General features: G+C 39.4%; 1 protein-coding gene across 3 annotated transcripts in view; it reads left to right on the top strand.

Moving 5' to 3' along the window:
• The window catches only part of TBKBP1 (TBK1 binding protein 1), a 73349-nt gene that overhangs the window by 14271 nt on the left and 32272 nt on the right, over positions 1-26806 (top strand). For all 3 annotated transcript variants that reach the window (XM_034415609.3, XM_087892081.1, XM_034415610.3), the window contains exons 3-7: positions 228-350; positions 5798-5902; positions 18019-18160; positions 21391-21587; positions 25335-25396. In XM_034415609.3, the coding sequence (XP_034271500.1) occupies positions 228-350; positions 5798-5902; positions 18019-18160; positions 21391-21587; positions 25335-25396 (629 nt within the window). The remainder of the gene's footprint in view (positions 1-227; positions 351-5797; positions 5903-18018; positions 18161-21390; positions 21588-25334; positions 25397-26806) is intronic.

Here is a 26806-nt window from a genome sequence, read left to right as displayed (position 1 = left end):
GCCAGATAACTCTTAGAATAGTTTTTCGGTGTTTATTTTAGCAGCTAACATTGTAACTCTGATATTTAAATCTTACATGCAAGATTTACATGTTATTGCTTCCCATTTTGTGCAAATATTAGTGAAACGTGTGTGTATGTGTGTACATATAGATATATAAACACACAATATTCTCATATATATACACACACAGAGAGATACATTTTTTTTTTATATCTGGCTTGCAGTTTCCATTGATCAGTGACTTTGGAGAAGAACGTATGTTCGCAGTTTATGAATCCAAGGAGACTTCTCTTCTGAAGAGCGAGAAAGCCAACCTCCAGCAGCAGTTGAATCAGTTCCAGCGTGAGGTGAGGCGGGACTGTCTCAGCAACCTTTGGAAAAAAACGTATACACTTAACTTAGTAATCTTTTCATAGAATTTTTCCTATCATATGGTGGCTTTTACTACTGCCTCATGAATTGAAATGTGGCTCAAGGCTGAGGGTTTGTTTTGTTTGGTTGATTTTAGTAGTATGTGACTATGATAGTATACAAAATTAATAAGAAAATGATATTTCCAATAGCTGCAGTTATTCTGGAGAAGAAGGACTCTCTCTCCATTTTCATTAAGGATAATTTAATGGGGTGTGTTCATTTTTATGTGCAACTGTCTGTTGTGTTCTGGAATTTTAATCTTCTTACATTTGGAAGAAGGGTTCTGTACAGTTTCAATTTCAAAAAGCACAGTGAGCAAGGACTGTAACTAATAGTAGTGAAGACATAGAAAGATATAGTTTCACATGTCTCAAATCACACCTTCAACTAGGTGAGACCAGTGGTACATCTGGATCTCAGATTCCAGGTCTCTGAAATGGTAACAGTCCAGAATTCTGCACATAGAGACAGACACAAGTGTGTACAAATACACACACACACACACACACACACACACATGGGGAGAATGAATGAATGAAATTCCTTAAGAAAAATTATCTCTCTTGTGTCTTTTCCTAGAAATAGATAATTGAGTAACTGAAATACTAATACCTGTGTTCTGGGTTAGAGTAGGGAGCCCATAGGCTGCAGTGGGTAATGTATTGGATTTAAATTACTTATGCATTAATTATATTTTCTGTAAAGATTTTTTTTTGTCTTGAACAGACATGCATCTAGCAGAATTTTATGAATTTTAGCATATTTGTCTTTATTAAAGTGAAACTATTTAGTATTTTATAGGAGTCTTAATTGTTATTTTAACTCATCATAACCAAAGTAATACAATGACAATAGAGATAAGAGGATCTAAAATTTCAAATCAATCTTGAGCCTAGAAGACTCATGAGATGATTTGGAGTCAATTGTTGTTTCCCTTAGCATTGCATACTTCATAAAGCTGTATAGGTAAAATGGATGGAATCTCTCTGTCTCTCTTGCTTTCTCTCTCTCTCTCTTTTTCTCTCTTCCTCCCTCCATCCCTCTCTCTCTCCATTCTATTTCTTTATTGTATAAATATTTAATCATTAAATATACAATGTTTTATGCAGTGAATAATCTGAATAATCTGAAGCTAACTACTGTATTTAATATTAAGATCACTTTGAGATTATTAGTGTGTGTATATACATACATACATACATACATATACATATACATACATACATACATACATACATATATATATATATATATATATATATATATATATATATATGTAGGTCTTTGGTTATTCGGGTTTTCTCCCGCGTAAAATTGGAGGTTTCTTGGCAACGTTTCGACGAAGTCTCATTCGTCATCTTCAGGCTGGTGTCTTCGGCTTCGTGCTTCTAGGAGTAATGTGTGTGATCGCAGCTGTTTCTTCCTTTTACTGCCAGTGGGGGTGTGAACTGATTGGGTGGGAGCTTGGCTGTGTTCTGATTGGGTGGAGGTGTGTTCTGATTGGTTGGGGGTTTGGCTGTGCTCTGATAGGCTGGGTGTGTGTTCTGTTTAGGTGGGGGTTTGGTTGTGCTCGGGTTAGTCTGAGTAGCAGGGGGATTTGAGCTGGTGAGCTGTGTTGCTGTTGTTTGGCTTCGTGTTCGTGGCTGTGCTGCCTCTTCATGGTGGGTGTCAGTCTGCTTCATGTATGGATTGGAGGGGTTTAAAGGGGCTAATGATGCAGCTGTGGTCTGGCTTCTGGTCCACGGTCGTGCCTCATCATCAGTGTGGGTTTGAGTCCCACCTAAACAGAACACATACCCAGCCTATCAGAGCACAGCCAAACCCCCAACCAATCAGAACACACCTCCACCCAATCAGAACACAGCCAAGCTCCCACCCAATCAGTTCACACCCCCACTGGCAGTTAAAAGGAAGAAACAGCTGCGATCACACACATTACTCCTAGAAGCACGAAGCCGAAGACACCAGCCTGAAGATGACGAATGAGACTTCGTCGAAATGTTGCCAAGAAACCTCCAATTTTACGCAGGAGAAAACCCGAATAGCCAAAGACCTACATACAAACACCCGCGAAAACCTCAGAAAACAAATACATACATACATACATACATACATACATACATACATACATATATATATATATATATATATATATATATATATATACACCATGTTTCCCCAAAAATAAGACCCTGTCTTATATTTTTTTTAACTCCAAAATAAGCGCTTGGCCTTATTTTCAGGGAGGTCTTATTATTTTGGGATACGTGGAGCAAGATGGGGCTCCTCTTGCCAGCTCTTAATTTCTAGCTCTGTCTACCTAACCCTAACCAGAGGAAATGGCGGGGACCGGCTATGCCTGCGTTTAAATATTTTCAGGGAGGGATTATTTTAGTGCATGCGCTCAAAAGCCCAATTGGGTTTATTATCAGGGGATGTCTTATTTTCAGGGAAACAATGTGTGTGTGTGTGTGTGTGTGTGTGTGTGTGTGTGTGTGTGTGTGTGTGTATAAAGAGAGAGAGATAGACAGAGACAGAGACAGAGAGACAGAATACATATATATTGATTGGACACTCTAAGAAAGATGTTTTATAAGTATATTTAAATTTTACATTAATATGACCTCATCACGCAAATACAGAATTTGATTTTCAGATTAAGGTCTAAATTCTGTAAGAATACTGTATCTGCTATTTTCAGTTCCACTCCTTAAAACAGGCTTTCAGCCATTTATGGTTGTGATGAAGAATACAATGTCTAGCTCTAAAGAGACTCAGTAATTTGGCTAGGTGGAGTCAGCTTCCCTGCTCCAAATGCTTGGCAATTTGAAATCAACCATGTTGTAAATCTTGTTCCTTGTAAAAGAAGGAAGGATTATCACAGCTACTTTAATATCTTACTTGGTTTGTATGCAGACTTTTCCCATGGAAGGGAAAAGTTGCATGAAAGGACTGGGAGCATTGAATTAAAGATTAAATGTTGTTGGGTGGGGAGGACTAAAAGAGAGGGAAGAATTGAGGTGGGAGTGAAGGTACCATCCCCTTCTGTTGTTCTTCAATAATTTGGAATGGTGTATTTTTGATATAGTTGAAATCTTATTCCAGTGCCATTCTTAATTTAGTAATGGACCATCTGCATTCCTTCTCTTTAAACCTTTTCAGTTCTCTTGTCACTAGAAGAGAAGGATGAAGCAAAGATTCCAGTGGTAAATTTTTAGTGTTCTGTGTCAAACTTCACACCCATGCTAGGCAATAAACCCAGACATTTCGCCCTAAATTCAGCTTTTGGTCAGACTTGGCAGGAGACTTCCAAGCATTCCTTGGCTCCCAATTTTTATTGCAGACAAAAAGAAGGCCTCAGATGCAATGATTCATTGCTCATGACTGTGCAGTAAGTAAGTAAGTAAGTAAGTAAAGAAAAAGAAGGAAGGAAGGAAAGAAAGAAAGAGAGATAGAAAGAAGAAAGGAAGAAAAAGAAAGAAAGAAAGAAAGAAAGAAAGAAAGAAAGAAAGAAAGAAAGAAAGAAAGAAAGAAAGAAAGAAAGGGCAGACGTTTTATGGTCCATTATTTAAATTCTGGCTTTTTCCTTTCACCCTTCTGAATAAACAGGTATTTAGCTTCTTCTGTTTTTTTGTGGCCTTAAAAGGCAGTCAAGATATTTTTACTTAATAGGCCTTCCTAGTGTTCTACTTCATAAGTTTCAGCTCTCACACTGTGGACCGCTTTCAGGGGCTCCTTAACATTGATGGAAATTGAAAAGAAAATTACATCCAAAAATGTATGCAGACATTATTTAATTAATATGTCTTATTCAGGATGCAGAATTCACTTGTTTTTGACAAAGTGGTTTCCTAATTATATTGGTATTTCTTAGTATGCCTTTTAAAAAAATCTTGGTCTATGGTTTAGGGATTAATATTGCTAGATAATCTCTATCAAATAAATTTTGTCGAATATTCTACATTTTCTTGGTTTTTTTAAATAGAATTACTATTGAAATAGGACCCTCTTACGGGGATTACACTTCTCACATAATGGCTTAAAATAGTGAAATCCCATCCTTCCTATGTTAAGTTAGGAGGTCTGAGGGAGAGTTTTTCTCAGGTCATTTGAATACAGTTAAAAACTTCAGAGCAGTCAGAAAGAATGCTTAATTGGAGGAGACAAAACCAAAACAATTAGTGACAATTAGCAGCAATGATGCTGCAACTATTTCCCTATCTATCTCAATTACATCTCCAGTATGAGTTGCTGTAGCAATGAGTTGAATTAATAAATGCACAAAGTAATCTAATCCAAAATTCAGCCGCATTGACTTTTTTCTATGGAATTAATATTTCTACAGTGACATTGGGACAATCTTGGAGTAGAGGATGCTAACTTCTTCACTTTGGGGCATTTTAAAATATTTGGGTGGGGAATAAGTAGAATAGATATTTTGGATGAGAGACTTAAGACATCCATTGCATCAATTAACACCTCTCCCCATAGAAAAAAACTAACCAAAGTTTTAGAGACTGGGGGTGGGTGGGTGTAGTTTTTTAATGCATTTGAACTTCTGCAAAGATCTAAAACACCTACTTTCACCTCATAATACTTCCCAAAAAGAAAAGATGATACAATTGCTGATTCCAAATGTACCTAAAAAGAATGCTAGGTGAACAGTATGTGTTCATGAAAAAATATTAGTTGAAAATAGATTAAAGGTAAGGTTCCCCTCGCACATACATGCTAGTTGTTCCCGACTCTAGAAATAGAAAATAGAAATAGAAAATAGAAAAAATAAAATAGAAAATAGATTACCGGTACATGATTTTTTTTTTTTGGAGCAATGAAGATAATTAACTATTAATTACTATGGAGTAATTAATATTCACCCAATTTTCACCTCTCTGAAAAAATAGATTTTTCAGGTACATACAATTGTGTAAATGGAAACTTTCTCATGATAAGTTCAGCACTTTTCTATGTGACAATAGCTGCAATTCTTTAACTGTAAAATGAGTTCTTCCACATTTCTTTTATGAAATGATACTTATACCTGGCTCCAAATTCAGTATGAATTGCTGCAATTTTTGCTGAATGATCTTCCTAATTCAGGAGGACTATCCAGGTTTGCTTTGCTTTACTACAGCAACCCACACAATTATCTGCTGATTAGCAAGCTGGCTGAACACATCTGACTCAGGAGCCAAACAGAAAGAACAGATTTTCCTGAGTTTAATCTGGGGCAGAAGATGGTGTAAGGGTCTAAAATGCGAGGAATGTGCAATTGCCTGTCTCCAGCCTTTGAAACTGGCAGTCACAGATTTAGATAATTAGTGGCTGCTGAATGTGATTTTTGCTTATTTGTTTCCTATCTTTTTTCTCTCTAAACCAGCTGCAGAAAAGCAAGGAAAGGGAAGAACAGATGGATGAGATGATCCAAGCCTATGAGAAGCTGTGTATGGAGAAAACGGACCTTGAGTCAGAGCTGGGCCAAATGGTGGGTGTCAACTACTTTCTTGGTCATGCATTTTCTCTCCCCTCCCCTCCATACTTGATGATGTGATTTGTTAGACTGAGAAAATAGCCATGCTTGCAGCTGCCTTGATTGAAATACTATTTCACTGGGTAAAGACATGTATTTCTGCCAGCCAAGGGCATCTGCAAGAGATGCTATTGTATCAGAATATTAAAGATGGTAGCCATTAAGACAGGAGTGTCAAACTCAAGGCCTGTGGGCTGGATCCGGCCTGCAGGATGCTTAGATCTGGCCCACGGGGCTGCCTGGGAACAGTCAAGGACCGGACCGGTCCTCTGCCAGCAAAAATGGGCTCCCAAGTTCTGTTTTTGGCTACAACAGCCTCCTGCAACGCTCTGCCACTGAGGGCATGCAGCCCTCCCGAGCTCCGTTTTCACTAGCAGAGGGTTGCAGGAGGCTGTTGCAGCCAAAAACGGAGCTTGAGAGCATGTTTTTGCTGGCAGAGTGCTCAGGCCACCACAGGCGCCGACACAAGTGATGTTGAACTGGCCACCCCACCCTAGCCCCCACCCCCGAGGTCAAATACAACCCTAATGCAGTTCTCAATAAAATTGAGTTTGACACACCTGCACTAACATGTGATTTAAGACTTCCCCTTTTTATGAATATCACACTTGTAAAACAGGGGGAAGGGCTTCAGTTGCATAGTCATGGCTATCCCCTTGACATTTCTTACACCCTCACTCTATCCCACTCACCAATATACCTGTTATCAGCCCATTTTGTTATGCGGATACAGCAGACATTATAATCAAGAATATGGAGGGAGACAGGACTAGAACAAAATTTAATTTAACTTATTTGTAGATTTAATTAAAGCCTCTTGAAAATAACTTAATACAATTAGCATGATTAATTTTATTTTTTATTTTATTTATTTATAGCCTGTCTTTATATTAGTTTACAAATAACTCAGGGCAGCGAACCTATCCACACACCTTCCTCCTCCTATGTTCCCACAACAACAACCCTGAGAAGTGGGTTGGTCTGAGGAAAAGTAATTGGGCCAAAGTTATCCAGCTGACTTTCATGGATAAGGTGGGACTAGAACTTACAGGCTTCTGTTTTCTACCTTACTGCCTTAATCATTAGTCTAAACTGGCAACATACTATATTTAATAGAATCACAAATATTTTTATATGTATTGGTTTGGTTTTCAAATTTCTACCCTGCTGAAATCCAGAGACTTGGTGATTTACAAATATTATGATAGAGCCAAACTCTTCCAACTCTTTTATAGCACAATTGTTCCTCCTCCAAGATCTGTCCTTAGATATTTCTATCACATTTTATATCCTTCAGGTAGAAAACTATTTACTTTGATCAGAATTGGGTGCTAAATGTTAGGGCAACAACCTGTAGATCTATATGCCACCCATATTAAATCCAAATTTGTTTCTATTAGGACTTGGTTAGAATCCATTTCACATGTGCTATTGAAATGTCCATTGTACACTCAGGGACAATGAAGTTTAATACTTCCAATTGTTAATAACTCTAATTGCTATTGTGACCAGGAAGTTATAGCCCTTCTCCTTGGTGACCATTCTTCTAAGAAGAATGTAAAATTCTTATTTATAGCTGTAGCTGTTAGAAGCCATCTGGTTCCTCCCTCACACTATTAATTGTTAGCTGCTAATTGTGTTAGGATTTTCTCACTTTTTTTTTTTTTGGTTATTGATTTCTGGTCTTTTATTATGTTTGGTTTTGGACCTTAAATAAATTTTGATTCATTAATTACAGATTATAAAAGCTATGTCAAACATAAACAACATAACATCAATAAAAACAGTAAAACAATATGAGCCAAACGTAGAACTGATGACAGTTTTATTGTTTTAACTTCTATCACATTAAAAAATTACACAGCTAGTCCTTGTTTAACAACTACTCAATCAGGGATTTTGAAGTTACAATGGTGCTGAATGAGTGGTATTTATGACTGGTCCTAGAAATTCCAGCCAGTCAAGCATCCCAGCACAGTCACATGATATCAATCTTGGCAACTGGCTTGATTTATGATGGTTGCAGCGTCACGTGGTTATGTGATTGCCATTTGCAACCTGCCCTGCTGGCTTCCCAAAGCAAAGTCAATAGCTAAGCCAACAAGGAAGGTTGGAAGTTGCTTTAGGTAGATAGTTTACATTCTTCTCCTCCCTGCAGCAGCCACCCTTGGCCTCACCATGATAGCGCTTTATCTCATCAGCCGTCCATGTACCTTTTCTTGACCAGCAGCAGCTACCCTCACGTCCAACCATGCTTGTGATGTATCTTGCTGTGGAAACCCACTGGGCAGAAGATAATTCTTGCCTGGGACTTGTTTAACAATTTTGCAATCCTCATGAAACCACAGCAACAGGGAATGCTGAGACCGCTGTTGCTAATTATCAGGCGATGTTAATGGAGGAAATTCCAATCACAATTATTGGGTTAATCAAGATCTATCAGTAATTTTCTGGCAACCTTAGGAGGGCTCTGGAGTTGCCACTAAAGATTTCAGAATTTTTTTTTGCTGCCACAAACTGCAACTCTGCCTCAGATGGCATGGGTATTTCTAAGATTTTTTGCTTCATCTTCCAAAATAGCCTGGATGGCCATAAGCATCATGAATCTTAATTTAGGTGAATAGGTAATGCCATTTGCTTCCCTGACTTTTGCCAAAAAGCCCCCATAAAGCCTTTCTGAATCACGCAGAGGCAATTTGTCTTATTCAGTGGGGTTGGTTTTGAATGGCAGAATTAGAACTTCTCATGAATTCAGTGACTAATGGATTTAATGGTATATCTTTTCTTTTATTCCCCACCTACGATAATCTGCCATACTAATTATAAAAAGCTATAAGATTATTATTTAGCCAGTCAGAACTGTGTTGGCAAGCCTTGGTGCCTTTTGCCCCCCCTTGAAGCGTGCATTAGGACATAACTTAATATAGAACTTGCAATTCTTGTTATCCAGTCTTATAAGCATCATAATAACTGGTCTTAAATGTGCTTTGAAGAAAAACTTAATTTTGCTTGGTGAGTCAAACTAAGGAGCTCTGTTATTCAACGTTTCATACTCAACAGCAGAAGTAATTTTGAGGCAGAAATTCATTGTTATATAGCAGAACAAATTCAGCAGGGCCATATTTTGAATTAAGGGAACTAATCTAACTCTTTTAGAGGGTGCCATACAAGTCCAAAGCAAGCTCACCCAAAAGACTGCTTGAAGGAAAGGACATACAATGCTAGCAAGGAGTTGGGGGTTCTTCAGTATTCCTGAGAGCAGCCGATAGTTCAAGGATTTCCAGGATGAATTGTGAGATAACACAATACAGTTTTTCAGGTGTGGGGGAATGCTAACATTTCTATCCCAGCATCTGTTGGATTAATAGCAATAGCACTTAGACTTATATACCGCTTCACAATGCTTTACAGCCCTCTCTAAGCGGTTTACAGAGTCAGCATATTGTCCCCAACAATCTGTGTCCAACCTCAGACTGATGGAAGACTGAGTCAACCTTGAGCCTGGTGAGATTCGAACTGCCAAAATGCAGTCAGTCGGCAATCAAGAGAAGTAGCCTGCAGTACTGCATTCTAACTACTGCACTACAGCTCTTGTTTCTGTTGTTTATCAAAGAATCTCTTCAGATTCTTAAGACTGTATTAATTTTTAGAAACTAAAAATAAACATGAGAGTGTGATACAATTTGTTTTTTAAGAAAGCATGTCAGTACAAGTAGTCCTCTACTTATAACAGTTCGTTTAATGACTGTTTGAAGTTACAACGGCACTGAAAAAAGTGACTTATGACCATTTTTCGCACTTATGACCTTTGCAGCATCCCCATGATCACATGATTTACATTTGGATGCTTGTCCATTGACTCACATTTATGACCATTGCAATGTCCCGGGGTCATGTGATCCCCTTTTGCGACCTTCTGATAAGCAAAGTCAATGGGGAAGCCAGATTCACTTAACAACCAAGTTACTGTCTTAACCACTGCAGTGATTCACTTAACAAATGTGGCAAGAAAAGTTGTAAAATGGGACAGAATTCACTTAACAAATTTCTCACTTAATGACATAAATGTTGGGCTCCATTATGGTCGTAAGTTGAGAACTACCTGTAAAAGAAAACAAAGGACTGGTCAAACCTCTTTCAAACAGTTGAGAATAAAATAAAATAAAGTATGGGAAAGAGAAAAAAGTCAAAGAGAAAAACAAGAGAAAGATTTGAATCAGTGATGGGCTTTTCAGTTAAATAGTCATGGTCTAGTACTGATGTTTCTCCAGCAGTTATGGCTGGCATCTTCAAAGGCAGAATGAGCTGCTTTGTGGTATACCTCTCTTGACAATTCACAAGCAGCTGAAATGAGCTGACTGGGCTCTTCTTGTATTTGAATTTGGCAAGATGATCCATGGTCCATATTGGGTGAGGGTGTCTTGCCATCAGCCTTGAAAGAGGCGGTGGTGAGGCCCCTCCTCAAGAAGCCTGCTCTGGATCTGGCTGTTTTGGCTAACTATCGTCCAGTCTCCAACCTTCCCTTCGTGGCGAAGGTTGTTGAGAGTGTGGTGGCACAACAGCTGCCTGGGTACCTGGATGAAGCTGTCTATCTGGATCCACGCCGGTCCGGCTTCAGGCCTGGGTACAGCACGGAAACGGCATTGGTCGCGTTGGTGGATGATCTCTGGAGGGCTCGGGAAAGGGGTTGCTCCTCTATCCTGGTCCTATTAGATCTCTCAACGGCTTTTGATACCATTGACCATGGTATCATGCTGCGCCGGTTGGAGGGGCTGGGAGTGGGGGGCACAGTTCTACGGTGGTTCTCCTCCTATCTCTCCGACCGGATGCAGTCAGTGTTGGCAGGGGGGCAGAGGTCGACCGCGATACGCCTTGTGTGTGGGGTGCCGCAGGGATCGGTCCTCTCACCCCTTCTGTTCAACATTTATGTGAAGCCACTGGGCGAGATCATCCGTGGCTTTGGGGTGGAATTCCATCAGTACGCTGACGATACTCAGCTGTACATCTCCACCCCAGGCCATCCCAACGATGCCCTTGAAGTGATGTCCCGGTGCTTGGAGGCCGTGCGGATCTGGATGGGGAGTATCAGGCTTTGACTCAACCCTTCCAAGACCGAGTGGCTGTGGCTTCCGGTGTCCCGATATAGCCAGCTGGCGCCATCGCTGGCTATTGGGGGCGAGTTATTGGCCCCCACGGACAGGGCTCGCAACTTGGGCGTCCTCCTGGATGCACGGCTGTCTTTAGAAGAGTATATGACGGCCGTGGCCAGGGGGGCTTTTTATCAGGTTTGCCTGATTTGCCAGTTGCGTCCCTTTCTGGATCGGGACTCCTTACGCACAGTCACTCAGGCACTCGTCATTTCCCGCCTGGACTACTGCAATGCTCTCTACATGGGGCTCCCCTTGAGGTGCACCCGGAGGCTCCTCAAGCTGGTGCAGAATGCGGCTGCGCAGGGGATTATGGGAGTGAGAGGGCGCTCCCATGTGACACCTCTCCTGCGCGAGCTGCATTGGCTCCCGGTGGTCTTCCGGGTGCGCTTCAAGGTACTGGTTACCACCTTTAAAGCGCTCCATGGCATCGGACCTGGGTATTTGCGGGACCGCCTTCTGCCGCCAATAGCCTCCCACCGGCCAGTACGCTCCCACAGAGAGGGACTCCTCAGGGTGCCGTCAGCTAGGCAGTGTCGGCTAGCGACCCCCAGGGGGAGGGCCTTTTCTGTGGCAGCACCTGCCCTCTGGAACGATTTGCCCCTGGAGATACGGAGGATATCAGATCTCCGGGCTTTTCGCCATGCCCTAAAAACTTTTTTCTTCCATCAAGCAGGGCTGGCGTGGAACACCCCCCCCCCCCCGTTTTTGAGATACTAGATTTTTAATTGTTTAATGGGTTTTAGTCGTAAGGTTCTTAATTTTTGGCCAAAGGATATAATTCTTTTAATTTTTTAAATTTTGTATTGGATGTTTTTTACTTGGCTGTGCACCGCCCTGAGTCCACTAGGAGAAGGGCGGTATACAAATTTAAATAAAATAAAATAAAAAAATATCATGGGAGGCCAAGAAAACTGATTTCTGATTGACTTCTTTTTTGAGCACCAGTCATGTTTTTCTTTTAGTATGTTAATGGACTTGATGGCTTTTCTATTCTAGCCAGAGAATGAGGCTCAATACTGCTTCATTGATGCCAGCTGTGAAAACCTACACTATATTAGGTGGTGCGTGCATACACATACACAGAATTTAAAGAAAGATAAACATAAGTAAACATCCACATTCATTATTTCTAAAACATATTTTATAGATGGATGTAATGACTTAGGAATTACTTTGTTTATACAACTAAATAAAAGAACACTCAATGTGAATATTTAATTAAAAGGTTCTTCAAGATTATTGGTTGCTGTATAAATTTACATCCTTTGCTAATTTCCACATTTTAAACTCAATTGATGTACTTAAGCTTTGCAGTGTTTTCCTATAGTAAAATTGGCAGTTCATAACAACTTTGAATTAATTTCTTGTGTTATACCATTTTATTTATACTTCCTAGGAAATATGAAAAATTAATCAAATCAAATCAATTATTAAATATATTATATAATTTTTCCATTTTATTTGAAAATCTTCCAACCCAAATAACTGCGTGGGCATTGTCACCAGAAATGTCTGTACATAATGATTTGATTACACTCCTTCAGCATGATGACAATAAGTAGTATAATACAGTTTTATGGGAGAATAGTACTATAAAGAGTAGTACTTTTAATATCAGGGAGAAATGATATTGCTTTACAAGCTGAATATCTAGCACTAGCTCAGTAAACCTCCTTTGAGATCTGAATAATATGTGTTACTCATCTTAAATTGAAGTAACAATAAAATTAGTATAATTTTTTATTATTATCTTTAAAGTTTAGTCTAGTAATAAAGATGCTGACTAGAAACAGGACACCGAGTCTTAGCCCACCCTCAGGCATGAAAGCTGGCTGAATGACTTTGAACCCATCATTCTCTCAGCCCAATTCACCTCACAGGATTATTGTTGTGGGGAAAAATAGGAGGCAGGAGTATTAGGTATGTTCACTTCCTTGAGTTACATATAAAAAAGGCATAAAATAATAATACTAATATTTCAGGTTGCTCTACTAAATCTCTTTTCTATGCTTTGTCTAAGCCTTCAAAAACTATTTTATATAAATAAACATTTCCTTGCCTTGTAGTCATCAATTAATTAACGTTAATTGGAAACATTGAAACAGGAATACAAATTAAGGAAGAATAGCAATTCTAATAGCAATTTTTCTATTCAGCAATGACAAAGAAAAATGTTGCCCTGACTTAAGTCAGAAATATGAGTTTGTTGCTTTTCTTAGAATGATGAAAGGAGCAGTGTGACACAAGCTCTAACTCTTTTAAATGTGCATGCAATGTCACAGTACTTGTACAAAATAGGATCGGTTTGTATCATTGCTTTCATTATTCTATCACCCCCCTATTTGACCCTGCAGATGCCACTGATCAAGAATACAAAGTGTTCAGCCAAAATGTTCAGTGCTCCATGTGACTGTAGAGGAAAGAAGGAATGATGTAATGCTTTATAACTGCATTGCTTAGCAATGGCAATCCCAGTCCCAACTGCCATTGTAGCCTGCAGATAATCTCTATTTTATTTCCAATAATGTTTGGAGAAATATTGTATGCATTTGACTTCATCAGATGTGGGAAGATATCCAGGCAGAGCAAAGCAAATAACAATAGCAGACTTATATACCTTTTTACAGTGCTTTACAACCCTCTCTAAGTGGTTTACAGAGTCAGCATATTGCCCCCAACAATCTGGGTCCTCATTTTACAGAACAATGGAAGGCTGAGTTAACCTTGAGCCAGTGAGAATTGACCTGCCAAACTGCTGGCAGCCAGTAGCCAGCAGAATTAACTTGCAATACTGCATTCTAACCATTGCGTTACCACAATGGTTTTTATTTGGAAATTTAAATGGGGTTTTATCATGTTTTGCATAACACATTAACAACATATAACACACCTATAATTTAATTGTCTAGGAATAAATCCAGATTGATTAGGAAACAATTTTTCCTAATAAACATTTTTAATTTATAGATTAACAACGTAGTGAACTTTTTTTCCCATCTTGATTTAACAATGTAATAGACTTTTTTGTTGACCTTCTGTGGAGATCCTTATTTGGTTAAAGAATAACAAAACACTCCAACTTTAGTTCCGCAAGGTAGGAGACTATATGTAACTTTTTACATAAATAATATTTATTTGGTATTCATTCATTTTTTAAACATTTAAACAGTTTAAAGCAGCTTATCAGTTTAAAAATGTACTATTTCAGCTTCTCTTAATTGATTAAATAAATCTCCATGATCATCAATTAATTTAGTGAGTTTAGAGTTTATCTACAATCTATAAACTTAATATTTTCAGAATTATTACATGTATAAATAGAATAAAATGCTATAATTATTCTGTATGTCCTTTTGTTTACTTAATGGAACTCAGTTTTCTTTCCTATCTACCAGCTACAGTATTTACCGCTATGAGTAGAATAAAAAAGAACAAAAACAGTTGGAAGGGACCTCGGAAGTCTTCTAGTCCAACCTCCTGCTCAACCAAGACAAATGGTTGTCCAATCACATCTTAAATCCCCTTAGTGTTAGAGCATCCACAACTTCTGGAGTCAAGTTGTTCCACTGATTAATTGTTCTGTCAAGAAATTTTTCCTTAGTTCTAGATTGTTTCTCTCCTTCATTATTTCCTTCCATTGCATCTTGTCTTGCCTTCAGGTGCTTTGGAGAATAGATTGACCCCCTCTTCTTTGTGACAGCTCCTTAGATATTGAAACACTGCTATCATGTCACCTCTAATCCTTCTTTTCATTCAGCTAGACATACCCAATTCCTGCAGCCTTTCTTCATATGTTCTTCATTCAATTGTATTATCTCCTTGGAGGAATTTTACAGTCCTTTAGCAATGCTGTCTTTGAGCCAAACATTATGTAATAATTAGATATTTAATCTCCATTTAAAAGGAAGGAAAATTGAGATTGTGGATTGAAAAGACCTAATACAATTGGAGCATTATCAGAAATTGCTATTGTTTTAGCTATACTCTTGCTTAATATATGAGCCCTGAATGAAATTAGGATGCTATTGTTGAGTAGATTTGTTTTTTAGCTGAGTGCAACATAAAATTTTTAACTGAAGCGTTATTAATTTCTCTATGCCCAAGAATGGAAGGATACTTTGATTTCCACAATGAACAAATGGCTGCAAAGTTGATGGAATTAGCAGAGATGGCTAAATTGACTGATTAAAGAAAACAACTGTTTCTACTTGGAAACCACTATTAGACTGTGCTTGAGATGGATAAAAATGCTTGAGATGGAAAAAAATGAAATGAAATTTTAATTCGGGGTTCTGCTGACTAGATAGGTTTTTTGTTATAGAAATGATATTATGTATAAGTAAAAAGTTGAGTTTGCATATTTAAGAATACTTCATTCTACTGTGCCAAAAAGAGTCAGAAGTCAATATTTTACTCTTTCTTTCCCTCTTTTCCCTATGCCTTTTCCTCTTTCCCTTCCTTTCCCCTATTTTCCATTATTTTTCTTTTATTTTTCTTTGCATTCCTGTATTTTATATTCTGATGAATTAATAAATTCATGCGGCCTCTGACCCGTCGCCGAGTCTACCTGGCTCCTTGGTTCTCCGAGGAGCTGAGGGAGATGAAGCGCCGGAAAAGATGCCTAGAGAGCAGTTGGAGATCTAGTCACTCCGAATCCGACCGAACACTGGTAAGGTCTCATATTAAGACCTACCTAGTGGCGATAAAAGCGGCAAAATGTAACTATTTTTCCGCTCTTATCGCATCGGCAGATAACCACCTGGCCGCCCTGTTTAGGGTGACCCACTCCCTCCTCCATCTAGGAGCGCAGGAGGATCCCTTGCAGGGTCGTGCTGAGGATTTTGTCCAGTATCTGTACAATAAAATCACTCAGATTTGGGAAGGCTTGGTCTCTGACTAGGTAGGTACAGACGGGATGATGGGTGCCGGGCTTGAGACTGCCATTTGGGAGAAGTTTGACCCTGTTGCTCCTGAGGACATGGACAGGATACTGGGGCTGAACGCGACCACATGTTTATTGGACCCGTGTCCCTCCTGGTTGGTGCTGGCCTCCCGGGAGGTTACGCGAGGCTGGCTCCAGGGGATTATCAACGCTTCCTTGAGTGAGGGTGTCTTGACATCCACCTTGAAAGTGGTGGTGGTGAGGCCCCTCCTCAAGAAGCCTGCTCTGGATCCGGCTGTTTTGGCTAACTACTGTCCGGTCTCCAACCTTCCCTTCTTGGCGAAGGTTGTTGAGAGTGTGGTGGCGCAACAGCTTCCTGGGTACTTGGATGAAGTTGTCTATCTGGATCCGCTCCAGTCCGGCTTCAGACCTGGGCACAGCATGGAAATGGCATTGGTCGCGTTGGTGGATGATCTCTGGAGGGCTCAGGATAGGGATTGCTCCTCTATCCTGGTCCTGTTAGATCTCTCAGGGGCTTTTGATACCATCGACCATGGTATCCTGCTGCGCTGGTTGGAGGGGTTGGGAGTGGGGGGCACCGTTTTGTGGTGGTTCTCCTCCTATGTCTCCGACCGGTCGCAGGGGGGTAGAGGTCGACCCCGAGGCGCCTTGTTTGTGGGGTGCCGCAGGGGTCAGTCCTCTCGCCCCTTCTGTTCAAAATTTATGTGAAGCCACTGGGTGAGATCATCCGTCGCTTTGGGGTGGAGTTTCATCAGTACGCTGATGATACTCAGCTGTACACTCCACCCCATGCCATCCCAACGATGCCCTTGAAGTGATGTCCTGGTGTCTGGAGGCCATGCGGATCTGGATGGGGAGTAACAGGCTTCGACTCAACCCTTCAAAGACCGAGTGACTGTGGCTTCTGGCTTCCCGATATAGCCAGCTGGTGCCATCACTGGCTATTGGGGGTGAGTTATTGGCCCCCACGGACAGGGCTCGCAACTTGGGCGTCCTCCTGGATGCACTGCTGTCTTTAGAAGAGTATATGACGGCCGTGGCCAGGGGGGCTTTTTATCAGGTTTGCCTGATTTGCCAGTTGTGTCCCTTTCTGGATCGGGACTCCTTACGCATAGTCACTCAGGCACTCATCATTTCCCGCCTGGACTACTGCAATGCTCTCTACATGGGGCTCCCCTTGAGGTGCACCCGGAAGCTCCTCAAGCTGGTGCAGAATGCAGCTGCGCAGGGGATTATGGGAGTGAGAGGGCGCTCCCATGTGACACCTCTCCTGCGCGAGCTGCATTGGCTCCCGGTGGTCTTCCGGGTGCGCTTCAAGGTACTGGTTACCACCTTTAAAGCGCTCCATGGCATCGGACCTGGGTATTTGCGGGACCGCCTTCTGCCGCCGATAGCCTCCCACCGACCAGTACACTCCCACAGAGAGGATCTCCTCAGGGTGCCATCAGGCAATGTCGGCTGGTGACCCCCAGGGGGAGGGCCTTCTTTGTGGCAGCTCCTGCCCTCTGGAACAATTTGCCCCCGGAGATACGAAGGATATCGGATCTCCGGGTCTTTTGCCGTGCCCTAAAAACTTTTCCATCAAGCAGGGCTGGCTTGAAACCCCCCCTTCTTTTTAGCTTTTTAAATTGTCAATGGGTTTTAGTTTTAATGTTTTAAATTTTGGGCCAAAGTCATGTAATTCTTTTAAAAATTTTAAATTTTGTATTGGTATGTGTTTTAGTTCTGGCTGTGCACCGCCCTGAGTCCACTAGGAGAAGGGCGGTATACAAATTGAATAAAATAAATAAATAAATAAATAATTGAAACCCAAAAAAGAAAACTAAAATGAAGGAAACGTTGACCAGGATCAAAGTGAGCTCAGAATGAAGATTTCAGAGCAGAAGAGTGGGGGTTGGCCTTAGATTGGAGACGAGGTGAAGTTGAGGACAGCTTCTTTGGTTTTAAAGGCTTCTCTGCTTACTGGATTAACTATCTTTTCTATCACAACACCTATTTCTATCTTGGTCTTTCTGCAGAGAGCACTGGTTGATACGCATTTGAATCGTATTCGGAGCTTGGAACAGCAGTTAAGGCAGAGAGATGGCAACGCTTTCCAAAATCTCAACTCTCAACTTCAAAATCAAGAAGTTCAGTTCCGATCACTTCATGGCACTCATGGTGATTTTTTTTTTAAAAAAATTTCTAGTCCAGAAAACAAGGTATTGACTATTAGGTTTGAAACCAGCTATATTCAATTGATCCTCTCCAAAGTTTGGAACTACAGATCCCAGAATTAGATACCTTGGGTGGAAATATTGGGAATTGTAGCTGCAGTACATCTGAAGGTACTTGTTTGGAGAATGCTGCATTAACCAAAATGTGGCACTGCAATTTGGGGAAATCAATTTTGGAACCAACATTACAGGGTTAAAAGAACTGCAGATGGTTGAGATGCATCAAATGTAGGCAGTAATCATAGTGCATGAAAAATAGCTAAATGTCTAAAGGGTCAGTGAAAGGAGATGTGGTCAGAAATAGGTCGGTGGTCAGATTTCAGAGAGGCAGAAGATGAAGTCATATAATTTAAGGGATTTATATAGTCAAATATATCTTTTGAAGTCAGATAGTCGTTTTCAGCCTGTGAAGTCAGCTATTCAAAAGCTGGACCTAGAGACTTGAGGGAAATCTTAACCCTGCAAAATCTTGTCTTCCAGTAATACATTGACTCATTCATCAACATTTATTTGTTCATTTATCCATAAATAGTATTATAATAAATTATAATATTAGTATCTTTCATTTTTATTGTGCAACAATCTTGACATTTAAAATAAAAAAGAATTAAAAATACTGAATTAAAAACAGTAATAGTTAAAAAGAAGTATGATCCAGTAAAAATTTGTAATATAATATACAGACATTCAACACAGGTAATAAACATATAACATAAATCCTTTGAAATTTGCCAGCATTAATATCCAGTTGAAAATGTACAGCAATGCCAATTATTTCAAATAGCGTTGTGAATAAATACACTGAATTGTATATATAATGAATGTATGAAAATTGACCTAAACATGATTAAAGTATCATGTAATAAACTGAAACTATTTCAGATTTCTAACTGGTCTACATTTCCAAAAGGTTATTTTAAATTCTATACCAAGTTTATCCAAAGAGCTGTGTTGAATTTAAACTATATCTCCAAACTATCCTATGAGACTAAAACAAGACTGGCTGTAGGATAATATTTGTAAAATATTTTAAATCCATGAAACTTGGTATATCAGAAATGTGGAATTTGTGGGCATTCCAGAAGATGCTGAACTACAGCTCCCATCATACCTCATAGTCCATGTTGTGTGGAACTCGTGGGGATTGAAATAGTTTTATTTCTCCAGTCCAGGCTGTATAAATGCTAAAAAAACTCATTATTAATACTTGTATTTTGCAGATATAGCTATTACTTTACATTAAAACACAGAAAAAAAAATCGATCCATCCTAGGTATTTGATGGAGGTGTTATATGCAAATAGAAAAAATTGCAGGCTGAAGATGAATTGTGAAACCACAATTATAAGGCCATTATTTCTATATGAATATTTCCTCAACTGTAGTCATTAATTATAGTTGGGGCCATGCCAATCCAGGCTCTGATACCAGATTTCTACCTGATATATCAATGTAAAACATTCTTCATTCCAGGATCCTATGAGAATGAATCATGGCCTATACCAGCAAGAGATCCACAGATAAGTTTTTAAAGGCTTGGAAAAATGGGGCAAACACATTGATAATTCAGAATTTAATATGTCAGGCTGGCATAGCCCAATATCTGTTTCCCATGTGTAAGTGGAAATTATTCACATTATGGCACTAATATTTGTCATCCAGTAGGTGGTGCTATGATTCCTTGAATCTTGAGTGCATGCAGACAAATCCATTTCAAAAATATTGCTTTCCCTTTGACCTTTACTTGCTTTGAATTCCTAAAAGAAACATAAAGGAAAAGGATAAAATGGTTGATTGGTGAATCTTTTTTCACAGCCCCGTTTTCTGGATGGTTTTACCTATTATCTACTCACTTTTTGGAGCAGTGTTCCTGCATTTTCATAGAGGGCAGCTGTCCATCTCTGAGAAGATCTGAAGTGCTTGTTGATCATGACAATATAAGGCTATGTTATTAGAGGCATATTGGAACGGAGGCTTAACTTCTCAATTTTTAGATGCTGGATTACAAAAGGAAGTTAGCAATTGCATAGTCAATCCCTATAATGGAGTTAGCTGATCTTTTTCAGACCAAGGATCTGAAAAAGATCTGAAAAAGAATCCACTGGTCTTTGAGATGTGTGCTCCAGGCATGCCCGCCACCATTTGTAAGACCAGGCTAAAAATTAAATATCTTTAAATTAAATTCAAATAAAAATAAATTACCCCATGAATTTATAGTTTAGAATGGGCTCTGGAAGCTCTATATAAAGCTTTGGGGCCTGAGATCTGTTTTAGTGAGAATACAGTAATAAGTAACACTGAAGCACCTTTTAAAGACATGGGAAAGCAAACTTGAAAGATCATTTGGGTATGATAGTCCCTCTTTAGGATTTGCCATCTGTCTCCTTTCTTTCCCTTCCTTCCTTCCTTCCTTCCTTCCTTCCTTCCTTCCTTCCTTCCTTCCTTCCTTCCTTTCTTCTTTTCACCAAGCAGTGCCACATATATGTTTCTTTTTCTTTTTAATTTCCCATAATTGTTCTGTTTTGGCCTTGTCTTAGACAATGCAGAAATTAACTAGATGGTTAGATGCACCATCCTTGTGATATTTTGAAGGCTCCCAGCACAGCCAGATGGACTAACTGATGGAGAAGAGGCTCTAACAGAGGAAAAGCAAGCACTGTTGCTGGGCCCATCTCAATCTGGGAGCCAGTACTGTCCAGAACTCTTGTTGCAACAGATCATGCCTCCATATCAATAATTCTTTATTCTCTTCCTCTTCTTCCTAATTTCATCATTATGAATAACTGAAGTCAATAAGCTGAGTGTTCTGTTATTAATTCTGGCCTAAAATTTAGAGATTAACCACAAGTCTGCTTTCATATTTTGAAGTCTGGCCAGGAGATATCCTTCTGCTAGTTTATAATGGTTACCAAAGATAGTTGTCACATGGGGGTTATTTTTGGAAGCAATTGCCCAGTATTGTCGTTACAAATTATTTGTCCTTTAAAAAAAGTACAGAGAGTTTTATTTCTTTGCAATTCCAGTTCTGAGGAACTCAACATAATAATCCTTTATCATTTTGAGAAACATTTAGCCCTGCCAGTCTATCTTCCATCCTGACCTCTTTGATAATGACTTTCTCCATCTCTCCTCCCACTTTTTTTACTCCTTCACAACCTTCCCCCCCCATCCCTAGTACTGGAACGCTCAATGAACTGGCCGAGCTCACGGAGCTTGGAACAGGCAGAAGCCTTGGAGGTCCAAAGGTTGGAAGTAGAGCTTGAGAATTCGAGGCAGGAAATCCAGAATTGTCAGCACCGGGAAGAACAGTTGAAGACTGAATGTGAAAGGCTGCAGGCAGAGGTGAAGCAGCTGCAGGAGACCAGGGCTCAGGTATTTCTAACAAGATTTCCCCGTACTTTTAATTAATGCCTTGGAGATCTAGTTTGAGACATTTTAAATCACTTTTATAAAAAGATCAAGGCAGTTTGAAACGTTATTTGTAATAAGAGCTCCATAATTGAGGTCTCAAAACATGAAACCAATTATGAAGTAGCAAATACAAGTAGTCCTCAGTTTACAACCATTTGTTTAGTGACCAGCCAAAATTACAATGATACTAAAAAAAGTGATTTACAGTCGGCTGTCCTATGACCATTTCAGTTATCCCCACAGTCATGTGACTAAAATTTGGGCGCTTGGCAACCAGCATGTATTTACAATGGTTGCGGTATCCTGGGATCATGTGATCACCATCTGCAAACTTTCAGCTGGCTTCCAACAAGCAAAGTCAATGGGGAAGCTGGATTTGTTTAGTGACTATGTGATTCACTTAACAACTGCAGTGATTAGTTGAAAAAGTTGTAAAATTTGGTGTGACTTATTTAACAACCCCCTTGCTTAGCAATGAAATTCTGGTCCCAATTGTGGTCATAAGTTAAGGACTACCTGTAATTTAGAAATAATTTTCTGTCTGCAGTTTTTAACATTTTGGGGGATGTCCATGGTGCAGACTGTTTGGTATTGAAAGTTATTTAAAATACCCTTGGAAAATCCTGAGGGTTGTATTTTTCTGGGGTTTCTGTGACTTCTGGGTATGAAAATATCTGAGTCCGGGTACCATACCTCCCACCTTCAGAATTAGCTGATAATTGCAGCTAGATATGTTATATGCAAAGATGCTTCCTGTATGAGACTATGTCATTGAATTATTCTCATCCCTCTAATTAAAAAACAAATGTAACTGAGATAGGAGTTTTCTAGTATCTGCTATAATCCCAGAAGTTTCAATGAGGAATATCCATCCCTGGATGTTTGTATTCAAGCCAATGAAACTAGATCACATTATACAACAAGCAAAAACTCTTGTCCTATTCTATGGGCATATCCTGCATCAGTCTTTCTCAATCTTGGCAACTTTAAGATATATGGCCTTCCCAGAATTCCCCAGCCAGCTTTGCCTATTGATTTTTGTATCCAAACTCTTGAACTTAACGTCCCCATTCCCTGATTTTCTGAAAAATCTGCCTGAAGTTCTTCAGATATTTTCCACCTATTCACTTAATCCACTATTATGGATTAGTTAAACACGTTGCTTATATAAAATAAAGGTGCGTTCTTTCTTTTAAAAAAAATAATAATAGCAGAGCTCCCAGGGTACAAATTAAGAAATATAACCTTCCTGTTCTGTATTTGTAATATCTTACTTGACAGCTTTAATTTTTCTAGTGTCCTGATTGGAATGAATGTTGTACAGCTAAAGCAGAAAGAAGTAGAGAAGATGCTGTAGCCTTTTCAAGCAGTGACATCAGACAGGGCAAGAAGATTCAGTCTAATACCAGCAGTACCACAACACAACCCCCATCATTTGTCTACTTTCCCCCAGAAGAGTACAACTTGTGATGTAACATTGTTTTGTCATTCCATGGAAAACTGTATGCCCTCTGGATGTTGTTCACTATTTCTTATATTGTTAAATTTACCACCACCAGCATTCTTCAATCCTTACCATGCTTGGTTGGGAAACATAGTAGAGACAATACAGAGGACTATAGGCAAAAGCTTCCGACATGAAAGATTATGAAAGTCCAATTAAACTGATTTATTGCCAATCATATCTATATCTATATCTATATCCCTGAATCTTCTCAACTTAACAGTTAAGGGGTTAGATAAGGTCAACAGAATTCAAAGCGGGTTGAACTACTGTAATGCTCTACATGGGGCTCCCCTTGAAGAGCACCCGAAGGCTTCAACTGGTCCAGAATGCAGCCGCGTGGGTGATTATGGGAGCGACGTGGTGCTCCCATGTAACACCTTGCTTGCACGAGCTGCACTGGCTCTCGGTGACCTTTCGGGTGGGATTCAAGGTGTTGGTTACCACCTTTAGAGCGCTCCATGGCTTAGGACCTGGGTACCTAGGAGATTGCCTTCTGCCACCGATAGCCTCCCATCGACCAGTACGCTCCCACAGAGAGGGAGTCCTCAGGGTGCCATCGGTCAAACAGTGTCGACTGGCGACCCCCAGGGGGAGAGCCTTCTTTGTGGGGACATCTGCCCTTTGGAACGAATTGCCCCCGGAGATACGGAGGATCCCCGAGCTTCGCATCTTTCGCTGGGCCCTCAAGACGCTTTTATTCCAGCAAGCTGGGCTGGCCTAAAAAATTTGAATTTTAATTGGGAAATTTTAGTTTTTAATTATGTTCTCGACCAGATTATTTAATTTGTTTTAATTAATTTTAACTTTTATTTACTGTTGGTTTTATCGTGGTTGTGCACCGCCCTGAGTCCTTCGGGAGAAGGACGGTATTAAAAATTCAATTAATAATAATAATAATAATAATAATAATAATAATAATAATAATAATAATAATAATTTAGTTCATTTGTGGCAACGTAGGGATTATATGCTGATCTCTATTTAAACTCTACCCCAGGTTCTGCCATTGCTTCTCCTGCAATAGCAGAACATTTATTTTAGTCAAATAAGTTAAGCCTCATTTTCAGATTGTTGCACTCAATTACTGAGTTACTGATTAAAATATCTGAAAATCACTCGTATTTACTGTATTTCTTAAATAAGTTTCCCTTTTCTAATACATAGGTCTTTTTTATTTTATAATAAGATAATTGGGATTTAATTCTTATTACCATAAATAGTTATATAACTTTATTAATAATATATTGATCAATATATCAAATAATAATATTTGAGGGCGCAACCACAAAGATGAGGGGGTCAACCTATTTTCAAAGCATCAGAAGGCAAGACAAGAAACAATGGATGGAAACTAATCAAGGAAAGAAGCAACCTAGAACTAAGAAGAAATTTCTAACGGTGAGAACAATTAACCCATGGAATGTCTTGCCTTCAGAATTTGTGGTGCCCCATCACTGGAGGCTTTTAAGAAGAGATTGGACAGCCACTTGTCTGAAATGGTACAGGGTCTCCTCAAGCAGGGGGTCAGACTAGAAGACCTCCCAGCTCCCTTTCAACACTGTTATTCTGTGTTCTGTATACTATGATTCACCAGGCTAGAAACAGATACTGTGAGTTCTACTCCTCCCTTAGGCATAGACCCAAGTGGGTGACTTTGGGTTAATCAATCTTTTGAGTTCTGAATTCAGGTGAATCATTTTTAAAAAATGTTTCCCAGAAAACTGCATGGGGATACCCAGGCGATAGCCAGGAGTCAAGATTGATTCAAAAATTGTTATATTATATATATACAATTGAACAACATATAATATAGGTTCCTTTTTAATGGAAACATTGAAATGATAGAAGTTTCTCCCTAGGAAGGCATAAGTCTTTTCCTCTGATGAGTATTAGGTAGTTCCTGAAAAAATATTTGTCCTTTTGAATTTCATTACTTTCTTTTAACTTTTGTTGCTTATATTAGCTTTAGTTGTGAGGACATGGTTTTTGCAATGATTTCAGACTCAAATTAGAACTTTTATTAAAAATGTTAATAGAAGCCATATGGATAAAAATCAAGTTGAAATAGTGCAAATAAGACTTTATTTGTTCCATTTACAAAATGGAGCTTCCCTCTAGCTGTGTTCCCCTGGCTTGTTGTACTGGGGATTATATAACCGTGAGTATGTATTTATAACAAAGTTTGCTCTAATTTTTCTTAGGATCTTGCAGTTAGTCAGTCGCAAAGGGATATGGCATGGGTGAAGAAGGTTGGAGATGACCAGTAAGTACCATTCTTATTAGAAGATAATCATGTTTACTGGGATGGAATTGCCTGGATGTTCAAGTGGCAAACTTTCAACTTGTGAAATCAGATGTATTGACATTTGATTGATCAAGATAATCTTGTCCATTGTGATAAAGCTCTGATTCTAAGAGGTTAATAGTGGTTGGTGCTTATTAAAGGAGCTGGACGTGTCAGAGAGATTCTTCGTGCCAGAAATTAGTTATGTGAGTATAGGTGGTAAATGCACATATTCATTCAGGGCATTTACATTTATATCTTGCCTTTCTATCTCCAGTATTGCTCATAATAAGAAACAATTAAACAAATTCCTTGTGTGAATCCACATTTGGCAATAAAGAATTCTATTCTATTCTGTTCCGTTCCGTTCTATTTTGTTTCATCCCATTCCGTTCCTTGGACATCTGTGAAATGTCTATAAAATGCTAATTCCTCAAATACTGCCCTTCAAAGTATGTCCTAGTTATCAATCAAAGCAAAACAGCCTTTAGCTGCTTTGATCCTTAAGGGTATAACTCATCCCAGTATCTGGATAATTGAGATACTGCAGCTCAGCAAAAATGAACAGATTTTTTTATCTTTTTAAAGAATAAATGTCTTATTACAGGGGACCCAAAGGTGCTTTTTCAAGAGGCAACTGGATTTTCTGGTTTTTCTTTGAAGACATTTCACTTCTCCTCCAAGAAGCTTCTTCAGCTGTGACTGGATGGTGGGGAATGGAAGCATTTATATTCCTTGCAGACAACTGGTCATTTGCATTCTGTTAGAATTGTTAAGGAGGTTTATCTATTTCATCAGGGTCACCTGAGTGTTGCAAATGGGTATGGAGCCTTCTTGGAACTGTTGAAAAAGTTTTATAGACTGGAGATTGATGATGTCTCATCCCTCTCCCTTGGTTCAGAGAGGGCTATTCAATTTTGACAAAGATGGCCTCTTTGACCCATCTTTCAAACCACTCAGGTAACCCTGTGTTCTGCCCCAGCTATGGACCCCAAAGAACGCAGCACACACAAAGTCCGTACAAACCTTAGTTTACTAATTAAGGACTACTAATGAGCTTTCTTAGTAGTTGTTCGAACACAAGTACAATTTAAATCAGTCTTTTCTGAACAAGGGCTGTTAATTTAACTTCATTAACAGCCGACAAGAATTCAAAGAATAATAACTCAGTTCTGAGGCACAGTATTTCAGATAACCATAATCTTACTGTGATTGGCAGAATGCCCAGAAGCAATTTGCAGGAAAACTGATAAGAGAAAAACAAGAGCCGAAATCAAACGTTTCTGGAATCAAGACTCGAAAGAATGTGAATGAAGTTGTTTCCTGCAAATTGCACCAGTCGTCGTCCTTCCTTAAATAGGCTAGGGGAGTGGCCAATTAGCCCCAAGC

Source organism: Pantherophis guttatus, chromosome 4 (assembly GCF_059756535.1).
Source record: "Pantherophis guttatus breed Tessera chromosome 4, ASM5975653v1, whole genome shotgun sequence".
NCBI lineage: Eukaryota > Metazoa > Chordata > Lepidosauria > Squamata > Colubridae > Pantherophis > Pantherophis guttatus.
Note: the sequence above shows the minus strand (reverse complement) of the source record. Positions and strands in the feature narration are given on the sequence as shown.